Genomic DNA, 18,460 nt, shown 5'->3' on the forward strand with positions numbered 1-18,460 from the left:
GTGTGTTTCTATTTCGTGTGCGAACCTTGTAGATGTTATTGGTTGTACTCATATTAAGCATATGTTGACCAATTCAATGCAGTATTATGCTTTGGACATTACATACTTCAAGTCATCTCTTGATTCTCACCTCTTGGATCTCTTGTGGAACAAGTATTGGGTAAACACTCTCTCATCCTCTCCACTCTTGGGGAACAGAGATTATGTTGCAGGACAAATTTCAGATCTTGGTGAGTACATCGTAATTAACTTATTTTTTCAAGATCCCTTTGCTGAGTGTCTAATGCATCTAAGATTTGACACTTTGCATTCTTTCTTACTTTTGGTAGCCTTCTTTTAATTTTTGTGACTGAAGAACATAAAGATTTGAGAATAAGATTTACTATTGAGATTTTTGTAGAGATTATGATGTTCGTTGAAAATGCTAAATTACCATTTAGTTTGGCTATGAACAAAAAGGCCACAAACAAAATCAATGACATCATTAAAAATGGAACCAGGCTTTCCATAATCAATACGGATCAAACTAAAAATCAAGTGGAGAATCCTTGGTTTACTTCATTAGATTCTCATGAAACACATTAACTAAAAAATTTCTCAAACGGAAGATCAAGTGGAGAATCCTTGATGGAGAAGATTGAGAACATGTATGAAAGTTTCTGCATGTTGGAAGGGTAATGGCAGATGTATAAGTTAGACACATTGTAGGAGTTAATCGTGTCTCCTCAACAACCCTAGGATCAACTGCTAGACCAAAATATCTTCCACGAGAGAAAATGGCAAGAATAGCTTACTTTGACAATGCAAGTTTAATTGATTGAATATGAAATATACAATGAGATGGCCTTTCTTATAAAGACAAGGTGGAGACATAGGATTGTGACATGTGCCTTAATCCTATGTTATGACACAACTACCTCAAACAAATATCAATTGACCTCAGTAGCTAGAATTAAATAAAATACAGAAAGATAAGATATGCTAAGATCTTATCTAGACAACTAAGACTTCCAGAACACCTAGCACCTATTTAAACTTAAGTCATGTGAATAAGTCCCCTACTAGGAACTAGCTAGGTACAACGCCTTATTCACACCGACACTTATGTTTCTGGTATTGGTACCAGTCCATATTCTGTCATCCAAGATACCCGATTGCCATAATGAAAGCTAAATAAAAATTTCAATTTTTAAAACAATACTGACCCGTGTACAACATTCATAATAAAAGGAGAAGAAAAGATATAAAAAAATTAAAATGCAATAAATATATTTCACAAATTGAGAAAAGGAGAAAAACATGTACTAAAACCTACTCCTCAAAAGAGAGAACATGAAAAGAAAAACATGTTAAGAAAAGAGGATTCAAGATGACCCCCCAAGGACAACATTCTTCACTCCAAGCACCAATCATAATTGAAGATAATGAGGTGATGCCAAAGGTTTACTGAAGATGTGTACAACCTACTTCTTAATGGGAAGATACTGTAAATCAAAGTTGCATAGACATGAATACGGATACAATATCGGATATGGATATGGCCATTTTAAGACCCCCAATATGGATACGGCTGGATACAACATTCATAAAGAACACATACACATATTTAACACAATTTTCTATGTTATTAGAGGAGATTTTCATTACTTCAAAAGCAAAATAGACACATAATTGCTACATAAATAATTATAAATTGATTTAATAATTTACAATATGCAAAAATAGTAGAGTTGCAGTCGAAGATAACCCAAAAATTGGGTCACTGAAATAGAAAACAAATTCATTTGTCTTTCTCATTTGGTGTAGGTTTTGTTTATACCATTTTAAAAAAAAAATTTAAATGCACAAATGAAGTTTTTTAGATTTTAATTTAGGAAGATTTACATCAAATTTTAAAAAAATTAAATCACATAGAATCCGGCATGGTTGGAAAACAAGATTTTTTGGGCACACATGGGTACACTATCCAACGTGTATCCTGTTAAATTTAGAACCAGAATGCTATAAACACAGATAAAGAACCTAAGAAAGCTTAAGAGAACAAAAACACAACAAATTATCTTGGGAAAACCCTCCACCTGAGGGTGAAAAACCCAGCCACACTCAAAAATAGATTTTATTGAAGTCTCAAAAATAAGTACATGTCTCTCACACTTAGAAGATAATCATTTTAACAATGATTGATAATGCTCAAATAGAAGTCAACTATCAGAAGACTGCTTACAAAATAATTTAGCAATAGAATGAATCTGCACACCCAAATGTTCATAGCTGAACATAAATAATCAACTCAGAAAATCAGATACAAAGTCGCAGCAGAAGACCATTGAATGTCAATCATCCTCTTAAAATGACCCATGGCACATTAATAATTAATATGCTTCAAACCCGATAACTCCTCAAGAAGAAGACGGAAGACAGATAAAAGAACAGTGTCAGTTACACACTGACACACACAATGAGCTGGCAAACTTAAAGAAAGGAACTGAATTCCAGATAATACAAGTCGGTAGCAGTTATGAAGAATACGAACCAAGGAGGAACGGAAACATCTCCAGCTGTAGAAGAAGCAACTCGAATAAGAGGAGTACAAGAATTACATTAATACGGCAGCATGATATCTTCTGAAGTTATAATCTTTAACACTCCCTCTTAACAAAGGAGATATCATTCACACATGTACAAGTCATGGAGTCTCTCAACATGACAAACAAAATATGAAAATAACAAAAATAATCATGGATTCTGTCAATGTGATTGGCATCATGGATTCACTCAACATGATGTTCATCATGGCTACTCTCATGGATGAAATAACACAAGCTCTCATCACGGAGTCACTCAACGTGATGTTGTCATGGAGTCTCTCAACATGACATCCACTATGGCTACCCCCAATAAGTGAAAAGAGCCTCAAGGGCTTTCACCTTAAATTTCTCCATCACGGAGAAAAATGCATTACAAGGGATTTCACCTCGAACTTCTCTTTCACAGAGAACAACTCATTAACAACATATAAAAATTTATTGAAGCTAAGATTCCCTCTCAGCAAGAGCATCATTCTCTACAATACCAAGGTTTTCTCGAATGTAACAAAAAATTCATTCTAGGAAGTGGCTTGGTAAGAATGTCTGTTGTTTGCTCTTCTGTGCAAATATATTTGAGCTCCATTGCTTTTCTTTGAACTATATCTCTCAAGTAATGATATTTAGTTTCGACATGCTTGGTTCTATCATGAAAAACATGATTAACCGAAAGCTTCACACAACTTTGGTTATCACAATGAATTACTGTAGGTTCCAAAGGCTGTCCAAACAATCCTGTAAGTAATTTACGAAGCCACACTGCCTCTCTTGCTGTTGAAGCATCTTCAACATATTCAACTTCTGCTGTACTTTGTGCCACACAAGATTGCTTTCTGTTGCACCAGGAAATCATAGCTGAACCTAAGCTAAAACAATAACCAGAAGTGTTTTTTCTGTTAGAAGCACTGCCTGCCCAGTTTGAGTCAGAAAAACCTTGCAATTTCAGATCTTCACAAGAAGTATATTTCAGACTATATCCCACTGTACCACGCACATATCTCAATATATGTTTAGCTGTAGCAAAATGAATCTGTCTAGGTTCACTCATAAACTGACTAAGAGTGTTAACAACATAACATAAGTCAGGCCTAGTATTGATTAAATACATCAAAGATCCAATCAATTGCCTATACATAGTAGCATAGATGGCACACTCGGCGAGTGACAAAAACTCGCCAAGTCTTTGGTGAGTTTTTGCCAAAAACTCGGTAACAGCAGAAAACGGCAAAAAATACATGCATTTTTTGTTTTTCGATATGGTTTTGGGCTGAGAAGGGGGAAACTCACTTGGAAGGGCCACGCTGAAAGCCCACTATGCCTTCAAGTAATCGCCGAGTTTTTTGGTCTGTACGTCAGGATTCATATATGGAATATAACATTGAAGTATAATAATTCTTATACTTTAAGTTATATTCCATATATACTGTCAGGATGTTTGAGAGTGGTTTCGGACCTCCAGGAGTTATAATGCAAAATCTAGTTTTTGGAGGATTCTTCAATTTTCCAGACTTAGTCAAATTCAGGATCCTTCGGCGATGCCCCTTGACCCCAACTTGGGGGCGCTGCCCCCAAACCCCCGTCGAAAAATATAGGGGGAAATTGCGCTAATGGAAGTAGGGAAAATTTAACCTCTGAGTCTGATTAGGCTCCATATAACAACATAATTAGCATTGAAGAAATCTTGATATTATACATTTTAGAGTTGAAAGTTTGAAACTATGAGTATGAATGATGAAATTTCAAATATGATGAAAGTTTGAAACTAGTTTTAGCTAGAGCTGGGAAGAGGAAGTTGTATTTACTTTTGGTTTTACAAAAACTATTTACTATTTTGCTTCCAGCCATCAACATTTCTCATGAGGATGCGATTTTGTAGACACTTTGCATTTAAATATATCTAGAATAAGCTTGTTTCTTGTGTTATCATTTATTGACTCATTGGATGCATCTTCTCATTAAATTTTGCAAAAAAAATGCATTTTTTATTAAAATTAAGCGTGTTTTTACGTTGCCGAGTTTTTCGCCGAGTAGTTCAACTATGCATAGTAGGATCAACTAAATCTGAATTAGCAGAAACTTAATGCAATTTTTTCAGATTTGCTTCCATAGGAGTTGCCATAGACTTGTAATCCAACATACCAAATCTTTTCAAAATGTCAATGGCATATTTTCCTTGACTCAAAATGATTTCATTTGGTCTTTGCCACACTTCTAAACCAAGGAAATAATGCATCAAACCAAGATCTTTCATTTTGAATTCAGAAGTTAACTCTTTCTTACATCTAGCAATGAGATCATCCTCTCTAATAAGAAATAAATCATCAACATATAGAACTAAAATTAAAGTTTTACCATCAATTACCTTGAAATAGATATTTGAATCTGCATCATTTTTGAGAAAATCCAAGCTCAACAAATACCGATCAATTCTTTCATACCAAGCACGTGGAGTTTGCTTAAGGCCATACAAGGCCTTTTCCAATCTGCATACATGTGATTCTTTCTTATGAATCACAAATCCATCTGGCTGCTCAATAAAAACTTCTTCAATTACGTCATTCAAGAATGCTGCCTTTACATCCATCTGATGCAATTTCCACCCTTTAACAGCTGCAATAGCAATAATAGTTCTGATAGAAGTATAACGTGCTACAAGTGCAAAAGTCTCTTCATAGTCTAACTACAAATCTAGCTTTATATTTTAATTTTAATCAGCTATATGTTTAATTTTAAACAACCACTTAGAGGAAACAACAGATTTACCTTTGGCCTGGGAACAATATCCCACACATCATTTTTGATAATGGATTGATACTCCTCCATCATGGCATCCCTCCATGCTTGCCGATTTGAGGCTTCTTCAAAATTAGAAGGCTTGGATACTAAAATGTGACTCATCAAAGCTACATATCCTGCAAACTTATGAGGCCTTTTACTCTCTCTAAAGATGCCATGAGGGGCTGAAATATTTTTCAGCCTCTTCCATAGTATTTCGAGCCCACAAAGGTCTTTTCTTAATAGCTGGAATATTATAGGGACCTGCAAAAGTATCTATAGAGTCAATTGGATCAACAGGATCAGCAGAATCTTCTAAATTTGTATTCTCCCTCTGAAGCTCTGAAGGTGAATCTGGATCAGCCATATCTATATCTTGAGAAGACTCAAAATCTTCTCTATCAGATTCCATGTTAGACTCTTTGGATTTCTTGCAAGCTACATCTTCATCAAAAGACACATCCCTACTGATTTCAATCTGCGTTTGACTTGGAATGTAAATGCTATATGCTTTTGAAGGTTCACTATAACCAACAAAGATGCCTTTCTTCCCTGAAGGTTCTAACTTAGTTCTTTTCTCTTTTGGAACATGAAAATAGATAGGACATCCAAAAATCCTGAGGTGACTAATGTCAGGTTTGATACCTGAAAAAGCTTCTTCTGAAGTTATGTTGTCTAGAATTTGATGAGGACTACGGTTCTGAATGTATACTGTTGTCCTGCAAGCCTTTGCCCATAAAAATGTTTGAAGACTTTGATCATGGATCATAGCCTTTGTTGCCTCAACAATCGTCACATTCTTTCTTTCAGCTACACCATTTTGTTGAGGATTATAAGGGACACAAAACTCCCTCTTAATCCTAGCTTCAACATAAAAGTTATGAAATAAACCAGAAACATATTCTCCCCCATTATTAGACCTTAGAATCTTTATCTTCTTGTTAGATAAGGACAACACTTCATCAGATTCTTTAGACTTAAGAAAATAAATCGAACACTTACGAGAAAAGTCATCAATGAAGGTAACATGATACCAAAAACCACTAAGAGAAGCAATTGACATAGGGCCACACAAATCAGAGTGAATTAACTCTAGAATATCTTTTGCCCTATTTTCACTACTATGAAAAGTACTCTTAACATTCTTACCTAGAGCACATCCTTTGCAGACACCTTCATGGTTTTGATTCAGCTTTGGAAGACCAACAACTACCTTCTCCATTGAAAACAAAGTTTTGAAATTTAGGTAGCCAAATCTTTTATGCCACAGCTCACATGAGCTTGAAGAATCATGAGCAAAAGCTTGAATAGGACGAGCTGAAAGCTTGTAAAGACTATCATGACGAACACCAATCTCACGTACAAATTGAATGCTAGTATTCTTCTTCCATGCAAGAACTTTTCCATCAACAAAAGCAACATGATAACCCTTGTCTTCTAATGCTGAAATAGAAATCAGATTCCTCTTAATACTAGGAACAAATAGAATATCACTTAGAAGAAGAGGAATACCAGAATCCAATTGAAAAGAAGTAGAACCAACACCCTTCATAGAATAACATGCATCATCACCAATGATAACTTGAAGATGTGAATCTTTTTCCTTCAAGTTGGAGAGGTGTTCACGATAACCAGTGATATGGCGGGAGGCTCCACTATCAATAAGCCATGTATCACTATTAGTAGGAATGTTACTGGAGAGAGCAGAAATAAATAAGAATCCTTCTGAATTATCATTAGACTCTCTATGAGGAGAAACATTTTCAACATTTGTTGCAACAGCTTGAGGCTTGGGTCTTGAAGGACATTCTCTAGCAAAATGACCAAATTTTTCTCATTTGAAGCATTGTACCCTAGTGTTGACGTGTATTTTGTACACAATCATACACAGAATAAAATACCCAAAGGCATCTTATCCTCTCTTGAATAAAGTCGCTAACTGTTGAAGATTTCGCAAGAAGGATCAGTTAGGATGACTCCAATGTTCTTTTTAGTAGGGTCTCTACGTGTGGATAAGCACCAGTGGTCGTTGTGATTGCTGTGTCATCAAGGGGCCTTACGTTGCCAAAGATTTTGCTAAACTAAACAAGCTTTTCAAAAAAATATCAAAAGGATGGGGTTTGCAAGAGGTCTAATCTAGTCTAACCCTAAGAATGACTTGATGTGGACAAGACTTGGTGAGATTCTACCAACTTCAATATTGCCATAAATTAACAACTCAATTGAAACTGATGCGATCTTCTAAGGTAACAAATGATTTTCAATACATCAAAGATCAAAGACACTACCATGAAGGTACATATCCAAGATACAACAATGATTAAAGGTTTGAGTGATTCCAATATCTCCAGTCGACCACGCAAGGCGTTCCTACAATCAGCAAGAAGCTAGTGGTTTGGAAAGCGAATCCTACCAAAGATCAAGTCCAACACTTTGTCCTTCAAATTAACACGCTACTTTGATTGAGAATGGTTTAAGAAAAATGAACAACCATGAAGATAGCCAAGAGAATTGCAACAAAACACCATAACTTCAATATTTTATTGATCTCAAAGCCATCATGTACAACAATTGTTTGAATTCCTTTCTCAAAACTCAATCTTGCCACAAAAGTAAATTGCTTCTAAACTCTAATCTCTAATGCATCAATAATTTCTATCTCTCTCTAATTTCTGATTGTCAAATGAAATGAAATGAGGGTATAAATAGCATCCCCAATTACAATGAACGGTCCAGATCAAAATAAGATCAATGGCCAAGATTATGACACCTAAACCCTAATTAGGGTTTATTACAACCATTACATAACATTTAATACTTGACCAATGATAAAATTGTATTGCTTGGACACATGTCCTCTCCAGAAATTTCCACCAATGGATAGCTAGGGTAGGTACATCGGAGTTTGTGCCACCTTCTATGAATTAGGTACATTGAACCTGGACATTGTTGAGGTGGACCAATCCGACTGGAGGAGTGATGACTAGGATGCCACCTCGTCTGACACTTGTAGCTTGGTAGATATTCAATTTGATGTCGTTGAGAGGCTATCTTTAATTAACTCTTGCTCTAACTCCTTCTGTCCTTGATCTGCAGGATGATTGATGTACCTCGCCTTGGAATGCTGGATTGGAAGAGGTTGCCCCTATCTTTACTTGATCGTCCTTGATGAGACCGTCCTTGATCTGGCTTGATTTTCCTTGAGGGGAGAGTCTTCCGACTGGTGGATCTTTCGAGCCTGGGAGTCGCCATCTTGGTACCTACACAACATTTCACAATAAGTAATAGATTTTGCAATATATAATCATAGATTAGAGATTAATTTTTTAGGAAACTTCATGATAAGTCCTTGAGTTATCATTTCCTAAATACGATCGAGCTATTGGAATTCAAAATTTCAAAAATTCAAAATTTAAGGCTATGACGATCAAAATTCAAAATTAAGGCAAGGGATCACATCGCCATACCTTACTTGAGAGTTTAACTCTAAAATGCAAAACAAGAAATTCGCCTAGGCAACAATCGAAATTTGGTGACTTCAACGTGATCTCTCTCAAGCTAGCAACTTCGCCACCTTTGGAATGCCTTTGACGTAGTCTTTGGCAAGTTCGCCTCACTTGAAACTAAGCTCGCACTCCCCTTTGAAGATGATGTTCGCACCTTCCTTTAATGAAATTCGCTTCTTGTAAATACAAATTGCACACCTCTTTGTCTTCTCCAAATCGCATATGAATGAAGGTGAAATGATGATTTGAAAATGAAATTATCACCTTCCCTTTATAGGCGCTTACCCTTACAACTACCTCAAGGCCGACTTGGTAAAAACAAAGATAATTAAAAGCAATTTTTAATAAAAACCAATGGCCGACTTTGTAAATATTTAAATCCAAGCGCTCCAATTTGATTTTTTATTTAAAATAATAATTAATTCATTTAATGCCTTTGCAATTAATTAATTCGATTTTTAAAATAGGCAAAATTAATTAATTAAATATCCAAGCGTAATTTTTTAAATGCTATTAATTGATTTATCGATTTTTCTAGCATTTAATAAAATTTAAAAATTGTTTTAGCGCCAAAATTTGGAGGAGGGAAAGATACAAACCCCATCGCTCTGGTCCCTGGGAGAGGGACAGGAGCGAATTGTCATTTTAGCCTAGATTCTTTTGCTTTTTACGTTCAAAATCTCCATCTTCACGTTGAAACTGGCATATTTGCTAAGAACCTCGAGCTTGATCGTCTTGATTGTGTGAATGAGTGCCCTCTAAGGTGGATATCGCCCTTGTCCCTGACTGAGGGACAGGAGCGAACTTTATGTTTTCTCCTTGACCTTTGCATCTTCGATCCTTAATCTTCATCATGAGGGAGAAACAACGTTAGTCTTTCGTTCCATGCTTGTTTCACTTGTCTTTAACAAGACATTTTGATGCTTAAATGGATTATCGCCCTGGTCCCTTGGTGAGGGACAGGAGCGATCCCTATGTTCTAGCCAAAATTCTTCGTTCTTAACCTTAACTTCTCGTTTGTCACCTTCAAAATGATATCTTTGATCTTGTGTAGCTTGGCTTTGACGTGATCTTGAAGGATAATGAGTGATTATGTGAAAATCGCCCTGGTCCTTGCCTGAAGGACAGGAGCGATTTAGCTTCTTGGCTCAATTTGATCACCCTTTAACGTTTGGTTTCTTTGCATATCATCTTCTTAAGATCACTTTGACACTTGTGTAACCTTGTACGCCCTTTACTTGGCGTGATTTTGAAAGAACTAGCCAATCTAATGGATATCGCCCTGGTCCCTGACTGAGGGACAGGAGCGAATTTGAGTATTCTGGGCTCATCCTTGTTCTCATCAACTTACAATCACCTTCACAATGTAAGATGAGGTCCTTTGATCCTTCTTGAACGCATGAAATGTGATAATCATTCAAAACTTAAGCCTCCATGAAGATTTCGCTCTGGTCCCTGACTGAGGGACAGGAGCGAATTTGGCCATTTGGTGCAAATCGTTCATCATATTAACTTGCAGTTGTCTTCAAGGCTCAAAATGATGCTCTTTACTGCCTTTCGAACACTCAAAATGTGAATGGCAACTTAAATTTGGCCTCACTTGAACATTTCGCTCTGGTCCCTGAGAGAGGGACAGGAGCGAACTTGGGCATTTTAGTGCAAATCCTTCATCCTTGGCGGCCTTTGCAACTTCATTCTTCATCGAGACACCTTAAGACGTCATTGCCTCCTTACACCCTGACTTGGAGTGACTTGAATTTGGGTGGAAGGCAAGATAATTAACATTTCGCCCTGGTCCCTAGCTGAGGGACAGGAGCGAATTTTCACTTATAGGCTCCATCACATTTTGCTAACTTCAAAAATTATCTTCAATAGACTCGTTGTGCACCTTTTCACCTATTCTTGGCATGAAATTCGTTCTAACTTGGTGAAAAATTGACCTAAGACAAAAATCGCTCTGGTCCCTGGCTGAGGGACAGGAGCACTTAGGCCAATTTGGGGTTCACTTTGATGTCTTGCAATCTTCAATTTGTCTTCAACGGGTTCATTTCATCCTCCTTGCTTGCCTCAAAATTAATGTTCACTTGATCTTCGCCCAAAACATGCCTCATGAGGAAATTCGCTCTGGTCCCTGGGAGAGGGACGGGAGCTACCACTGAATTTCGCCCTGGTCCCTGGCTGAGGGACAGGAGCGATTTAGCTTCAAAGTCATGTTTTCCTCATGTTTGCGCTTCCAAATTATATTCAACTGATAAAATGTATCTTCTTTGATCTCCTCAAATTGTCAAATTGTTCAAATCCTGCAAGGACAAGGCAATGTTTGATTTTGAGCTCCGGTCCTCCACTGAGGGACAAGAGCGATTTTTTTACTCCTGGCACATTTCCGTGTTTGTAAAATTCTTCAAATTATATTCAACGGAAAGAACATGCCTCCCTTTATCACTTCCAATTCGAAATTCGTCTTGATCCTGCAGAGACAGTAAGATTTTGAAAAACAAGCTCCGGTCCTTCACTGAGGGACAGGAGCGATTTTGCTCCTACAGGCCAAAATATCAAGATTTTGGGAGTTTAATCACTTCACAAGGCAAAAACAAGTCATTTCCAATGCCCGGGATCAATTATCAAAATTTTCAAAATTTGGTCAAAATTACTCAATCGGACAAAAAATCAAAATCTCATCATTCACACTTAGACAAATTTGGACTCTGCATTCAAAATTCCAATTGAAACTAGACCAACTTACCCAGCCTCTGGCGAATTTACTTTATTCAAAATTGCATTCCACGAGAGGAAGCTCAAAAGCTCAAAATTGGACTGGACTCTGGCCTGAAAACACAGTAACAGAAACCCTAAGGCTTGACCCTAGTCCAGACAACTGGCATACTAAACCAAAATCCTAAAAAGCAGAGAGAAAGGCGAGCAAAAACGAGCAAAAAGAGGGGGGGTCCCCATTTAAATGGGGCGATGTGTGAAATGGTCACAACACCTAGATAGATCCTTTCTTTTCTTAGATTCAAGAGCTGAATCAGAATTTCTATCTTTGTTCCTTTTGAAGTTTCGTCTCCTTCCTTTTCTTCTAGAAGTATGAGCAGCAAGAACATGATCTTCTTCATGATGAGATTTACGTCCAATTCCTTTTGCCTCCAATCTGCACTCCTCTTGAATGCAATCAACCCTCAATCGATCAAACTTGGATAGCTCATTTCTTCCACTAATACCTTGAATGAAAGATTCCTTAGAGTGAGGAAGACCATTCATGGCCAGCATAACAAGATCTTTATCTTCAATAGAATCACCAATAGCGTTGAGCTGATCCTTTAATTCCGTAATCTTCATAAAGAAAGAAACAACAGATTCACCTCTAGCCATTTTAATATGAAGAAGTTGACGTCTCAATGCTAGAGCTCTACTAGTACTGTTGAATTCATACAAGCTTTGAAGACATTCAAACATCTCTTTGGCTGAATTCAACTTGGATATAATAAGAACTAGATGATCCTTAATAGAATCAATTAGTATTTTTCTAGCCATGAGATTATTCTTCCTCCATTGAGCTTTTTCGGTGTCATCTAAAGGTTCATCTACAACAGACCTCACATAGTTAAGAAGATCATCCTCTTCTAGCACAATAAGAATCCTGAATTTCCATGAAGTATAATTGGCTGCGCCATCCAGTCTGTCTTCAACTTTGAGTCCATTAACCATGATGAAAAACTTGGAATAAATAGACTAAAGCTTCAAATAAAGAGAATTTCAAAACTAAGCAATCTAATTCTGGATCTTATCTTTATACCCGCTCTGATACCATGCTAAAATTAGAACCAGAATGCTATAAACATAGATAAAGAACCTAAGAAAGCTTAAGAGAACAAAAACACAACAAATTATCCTGGGAAAACCCTCCACCTGAGGGTGAAAAACCCAACCACACTCAAAAATAGATTTTATTGAAGTCTCAAAAATAAGTACATGTCTCTCACACTTAGAAGACAATCATTTTAACAATGATTGATAATGCTCAAATAGAAGTCAACTATCAGAAGACTTGCTTACAAAATAATGTAGCAATAGAATGAATCTGCACACCCAAATGTTCACAGCTGAACATAAATAATCAACTCAGAAAATCAGATACAAAGTCGCAGCAGAAGACCATTCAAAGAATGTCAATCATCCTCTTAAAATGACCCATGTCACATTAATAAATAATATGCTTCAAACCCGATAACTCCTCAAGAAGAAGACGAAAGATAGATAAAAGAACAGTATCAGTTACACACTGACACACACAATGAGCTGGCGAACTTAAAGAAAGGAACTGAATTCCAGATAATACAAGTCGGTGGCAGTTATGAAGAATACGAACCAAGGAGGAGGAACGGAAACATCTTCAGCTGTAGAAGAAGCAACTCGAATAAGAGGAGTACGAGAATTACATTAATACGGCAGCATGATATCTACTGAAGTTGTAATCTTTAACATATCCAAGCCGTATTAGATATGTATTTGTTTTGGATATGGGGATACACGTGCCCAAGGAAAAGGACAAAGGAGTTTCCGGCTACTCTGCTTTAAATTAAGAACACCATGTTGGAGTTGTTGAATGAAATGCATGTGGATCTCGATCTGTATTGTTTGTTGATACTCCACTAAGTTGTGTGAAATATGTCGCATGTTGATTATCTCATCAAAGAATAGTGGGGTGATTAGGAGGAAAACCATCATCAACTATCGAAGTCAAATAACCTTCTAGCTAGCAGAATTTACTCCTTGATGCTTAGCATTGGAGATAATGCAATAGCTGTCTGTTTCTTGCAAGAGCATGCAATCAGACCAAAACCAAGGCAATAGGCAAAACTAGTAGACTTCTAACCATTAACATCAATACGCCAATCTGAGTTAGCAAAGCCTACAAGGGGTTCATCTACAAAAGGGGTGGGTGGGTGGATAGCCATAGGGGCCCTCTTGGGTGGCTCTTCCAATATGAAAAGTTCCTAATGTTTAGTTAATGCAAAAATGTGAAGTTTCCTAGATATACCTCAAAATACACTTGGCTGCTTTCCAGTGACTCTCATGTGTTGGTGTTGAAAATAAGCCACACCCGGACTGATGATGGACTGGTCCAAGAGGGGCCAGTAGCTCAGTGGCAGAGCATTTCAGCAGCTTATGGAAGGTCCTAGGTTCGAGTCCTAGCTGGTCCATGTCTCAAAATGGTATCAAAGCCAGGTCCAGGCTAGGAGCCCCAAGCACACAAGAGGTGTGGCTTAAGGGGGGGTGTTGGTGTTGAAAATAAGCCACACCCGAACCGACGATGGACTGGTCCAAGAGGGGCCAGTAGCTTAGTGGTAGAGCACTCCAACAGCGTATGGAAGGTCCTAGGTTCGATTCCTAGCTGGTCCATGTCTCAACATCATGAGGATCCTGAGAGGAATAAGAGACAAGGCCAACCACAACGAAAATATTAGGATGACTATTTGTAAATACAAAAGACTGCCAATCAATTGTTGTACAATGTAGTAAAATAATTTCACAAGAGCATAAATCTTTTCCAACACCAAAGCACCATCTACAAGAGAGAAGCACTAAAGTATTGCTAATACTGATACAATACAATACAATGCAGCATCAACTCTAGGTTTAGTGCAACTCGTACACAATGTGACGATTGAAATGGAGTGGTGGTAGTCTTGTATTTAGCCATGCTAAATATGTGACACACATCAAGAGCATACTTCAGCTAGAAAATAGAAATCCCCTAGGAAGACTCAAGAACTTGAAGACAATGGAAAAAATGCAAAAGACCAAGATTGGTCATATCAAATTGCTCCATCAATGTTCTCTAAACACACTAAAAGATAGAGGTGGAACTACCTATAAGAATCATGTCATCCACATTAAAACAAGTATCAAAAGATCCTCTCATGTTTCTAAATCTAAATTGTAGGATGAAAATGATGAGTGAAACTAGGAATAAATAGGAAAATGTGAAGGAAGAAACATAAGACTTGACATGGATCCAAATCTCCTTGAGAGTTATATTCCACATTACTTTGTGGGGCATGCAATTCCAAAGGTAGTTGGCACAAATCATTATTTTAGCACAAAAAGTTGGTGGCATGTTCTTGGATTGAATCATGCAATTGGCTATCTCCCATAAAGTTTTGTTCTTTCATTTAGCCACACCATTTGAGAATGTTGAATACTATGCTATTAACAAAAGTCCTAAAATGCCTAAGTCATATACTTCTCCCATTATTCGTGTGGATATGCTTGATAGAAAAACCATATTGCTTCTCAACAAAATTTCATAAGGTTTTAAACGAAAAAAAATCTACCTCGTTTACTTAAGGAAGTACACTCAAGTGTATAGTGAGGAGTCATCAATACAATGAACACATAATTGGCCCTTGAAAAAGGAGTCAAAAATGACATAAGGTCACACTATGAATTAACTCAAGGGATGCCTTAGTGCATGAGGCCTTACTCCTAGGAAAGGGGTAGATATTTTTGTCAAGGACACAACCTCAAAACTTGTGAAATCCTAGGAAGGCCAATCATCATATCTTGTGTGCTTGACTATTGAACATACATGTAATTCAAATGACCATACTAATTGTGTCAAAGCATGCACAAAAAAATTGCATGTGCGATGAGGGATGATCCTAATGAAGACTCAAAACCATCCAACCTATACAAATAGGATCTATGATCTTGTAGCTCTTGAGTAAAATTTTCTTTCTTTCCCTTACTAGAATGAGAGCTTTAATAAACAGATAAAAAGGTTAGCAATAATATTTGGAACCAAGAGAACATCATTGATGCGCCCCTCTGCTAACTATATTGTGCCTAATCCCAAAACTAGAATTTGTGAAGAGTCTCCTATTGTAATTTGAGTACTCTCAAAAAGAAAATGTGAATTTGTAATATGGTGAGAAGTGCCTCTAAGCTCTGCTAACATTTGAATATATTGTGTCCAAGCTTGTTGCAAAAGCTAGAAGAGTTACCTATCTTGTTTGTCTTGGAGTAAGACTCATTGGACATAGAAGAAAGAGCCGGAGTTGTGGATTTCTAATTGTTCTTTTGCTTTGGTTTGGACAAAGACTCACTACCTAAAGGAGATTTTGTCTTAGTTGTGGACCTATTTTACCTTTACCTTTTGACACTTGAGCCAATGCTTGACTCCTAGAACTAGACATTGCAAAAGTGCATCTGATTGAATAAGCTTGGTTTGTTCTTTAGTAAGATGCTCACAAAACAACTAAAAAGTGGGCATTATAGAATCAGTTCCTTAGGCATCTATGGTGGAGTAGATGGTAGAGTGAAACGCTTGAAAGGGGCCCTTCAACATAGACAAAATCAAGATGATGCTTCTTAAGTTGATGCTTAGTGGTGGAGATTTGTGTCTCTAGTGGATGGGTGCCTACAAAGATTAGTGGGGATCAATGTCTCTAGTAGTTTTGTGTCTACAAAGTTTGTATGAGAATTTTATGTAAGCAATCATTTTCCGTGGTTTTCTCTCGAGAGGATTTCCCCATAAATCTTGTGTTCTTAATTGTTGGTGTGTTGGTGTCGTGTAATTGATATTATTGTGATTATTTTTACTAAAAGATTACTTCATATTGGTTCACCCCCCATTCTTAGTACCCCTTCTCAGTATATGAGTGTGCTTATCAAGTACGACTTCAATAAATTCAACACAAAGAAACTGCACTGCAAAATTGAACTATATTATAGGATTCAAGGAAATTTCAATATTACTATAAATACCAAACTTGCACAACCTGCTCAAACATTGATCACCCTCTTGCTATGTGTACAACCAAATTGTGATCCTAAAGGCTATGCTCAGAAACACGAAGGTAGGACCTGATTTTATGGAATGTAACTTGTAGTTTTATCATATTTTAGATGGCATGCATAGGGTTAAATTGCCACCATAATTAAAACATCATTATTTTTTAAATCTATAGAATTCCATAATTAAAACAATAAATTGGAGATAAAATTTGATCACTAGAACAAATCATAGAAATCTCACACCAAAATAGGGACAATCAAATCAGGATCTATTGAAGCATACTAGAAATCCTTAAGTGAAATTGCATTGAAAGGATAGGAGGATTTTCATCCTTGGAACCAGCATTACTAGAGGGCTTTTGTCCTTAAACATGAAAGAAGAATGCGTGTTCATTCTTGAGAAATGAAATTGTTTAAAAAAGCAAGATCTTTTTCAAAACATTCCTTCTTTTATTATTTTTTCAAGGAAATAAAACAATATTATTTTGGTTTGACAATCATTTCTGAAAAGTTATAAAAATATAATAAAGTGTCATTATTAGTTACCTTTTTGCACCTTGGGTCAAGCAACATGTTATTTACTCACTTTGAACACTTTGTTAAATAATTATTAGAATCTTCTCTTATTTATTTATTTAATGGTCAAATATGTAACATAATGTACAGTATAGCTTGTTTCTATTTTACGATTGTTTCTTTTTAGAAACATCGTTTTTTGTAATTTTTTATAATGATTGTTTGATCATTCTGTAAATACAATCTAATTTTTACCAATTACTAAGTGTAATATGGTATCAAAGCAGAAACACTCAAAATTTGTCAAATTTTAAAAAAAAAATATTGACAAAAATTCTTGAAAAGTTTTTCATACGACGAATTTTTTCTTGGTCATTTTGCGGGGTTTCTCTAGTGTCAGATTTTCTTTGAGCTCGCGATTTTGCACGAGGCGTCTTCTGTCATATCTCTTTTGGCGCCTTTTTTACTAAAACCCGTGCGACTTTCTGCATTTCAAATTTTTCTAGGCAAGATCGAGGTTTTTCTGAAATTGCATCAATGGGTCTAGATTTTTCGCGACATTTTCAAGAAGGATTTCACAACCTCTTGTCTATGCAATTTTTATAAGAATTGTGTTGCGTTTTTTTCTTTCGACGGTTTTTTCTGTCCAATGCGACTTCTTCCTTGTGGATTTTGTGGTTTTTAAAAATCTACGATGGCTCTCTGCCCGCGATTTCTTGCTGCCCTACGTGCGTTTTTTGCTTTGCGTGTCTTCTTTTTTGGGTGCCACGATACCTTCCTACAGCCTACATGATATTTCGTGACCTCTTCATTCTGCAACCTATGTGTGGGCGACAATTATGGTTTTTTCAACCCTTAGAATTCCTCTTCATCAAACCCACGATTTTTCACAGGTTCTTGAAATTTAGTAGTGATTTACGCTGCCCTAGGGTTTTTGCAACATCGGCTAGAATCTTGATCCTTCTTTTTTAGTCGAACAATTATTTTGATTGCAGATTTTTGGTGGGTTTTTCGAGTAGTTTTATGGGTCTTCATCAGATTTTTCTGAGTAAGCCGATTTTTTTACCTCGGGTTTCGTGCTAGTTGTACTTCACTTTTTTGAAGTCTATACCTGCTTCTACCTCTGTTTCAGATTTACGCCTCTTTCAGATTTTCTCGTTTTTCGTGCTTTGGGAAGTGTGCAAGATGGCGTCGTTGACCAACTTAATGTTGGAAGGCAGTCAGAGATTCAACGACAAGAATTATAACACTTGGAAGCAACTCATGTTGACTATTTTTGAA

General features: G+C 36.7%; 1 protein-coding gene across 1 annotated transcript in view; it reads left to right on the plus strand.

The window, feature by feature from the left end:
• Window positions 1–18,460, plus strand: part of LOC131067397 (COP9 signalosome complex subunit 5) — an 81,257-nt gene that overhangs the window by 47,664 nt on the left and 15,133 nt on the right. Inside the window, exon 3 of the mRNA XM_058002382.2 lies at window positions 83–230. Within this exon, the coding sequence (XP_057858365.1) occupies window positions 83–230 (148 nt within the window). The remainder of the gene's footprint in view (window positions 1–82; window positions 231–18,460) is intronic.

This window comes from Cryptomeria japonica, chromosome 5 (genome assembly GCF_030272615.1).
Source record: "Cryptomeria japonica chromosome 5, Sugi_1.0, whole genome shotgun sequence".
Classification (NCBI taxonomy): Eukaryota; Viridiplantae; Streptophyta; class Pinopsida; order Cupressales; family Cupressaceae; genus Cryptomeria; species Cryptomeria japonica.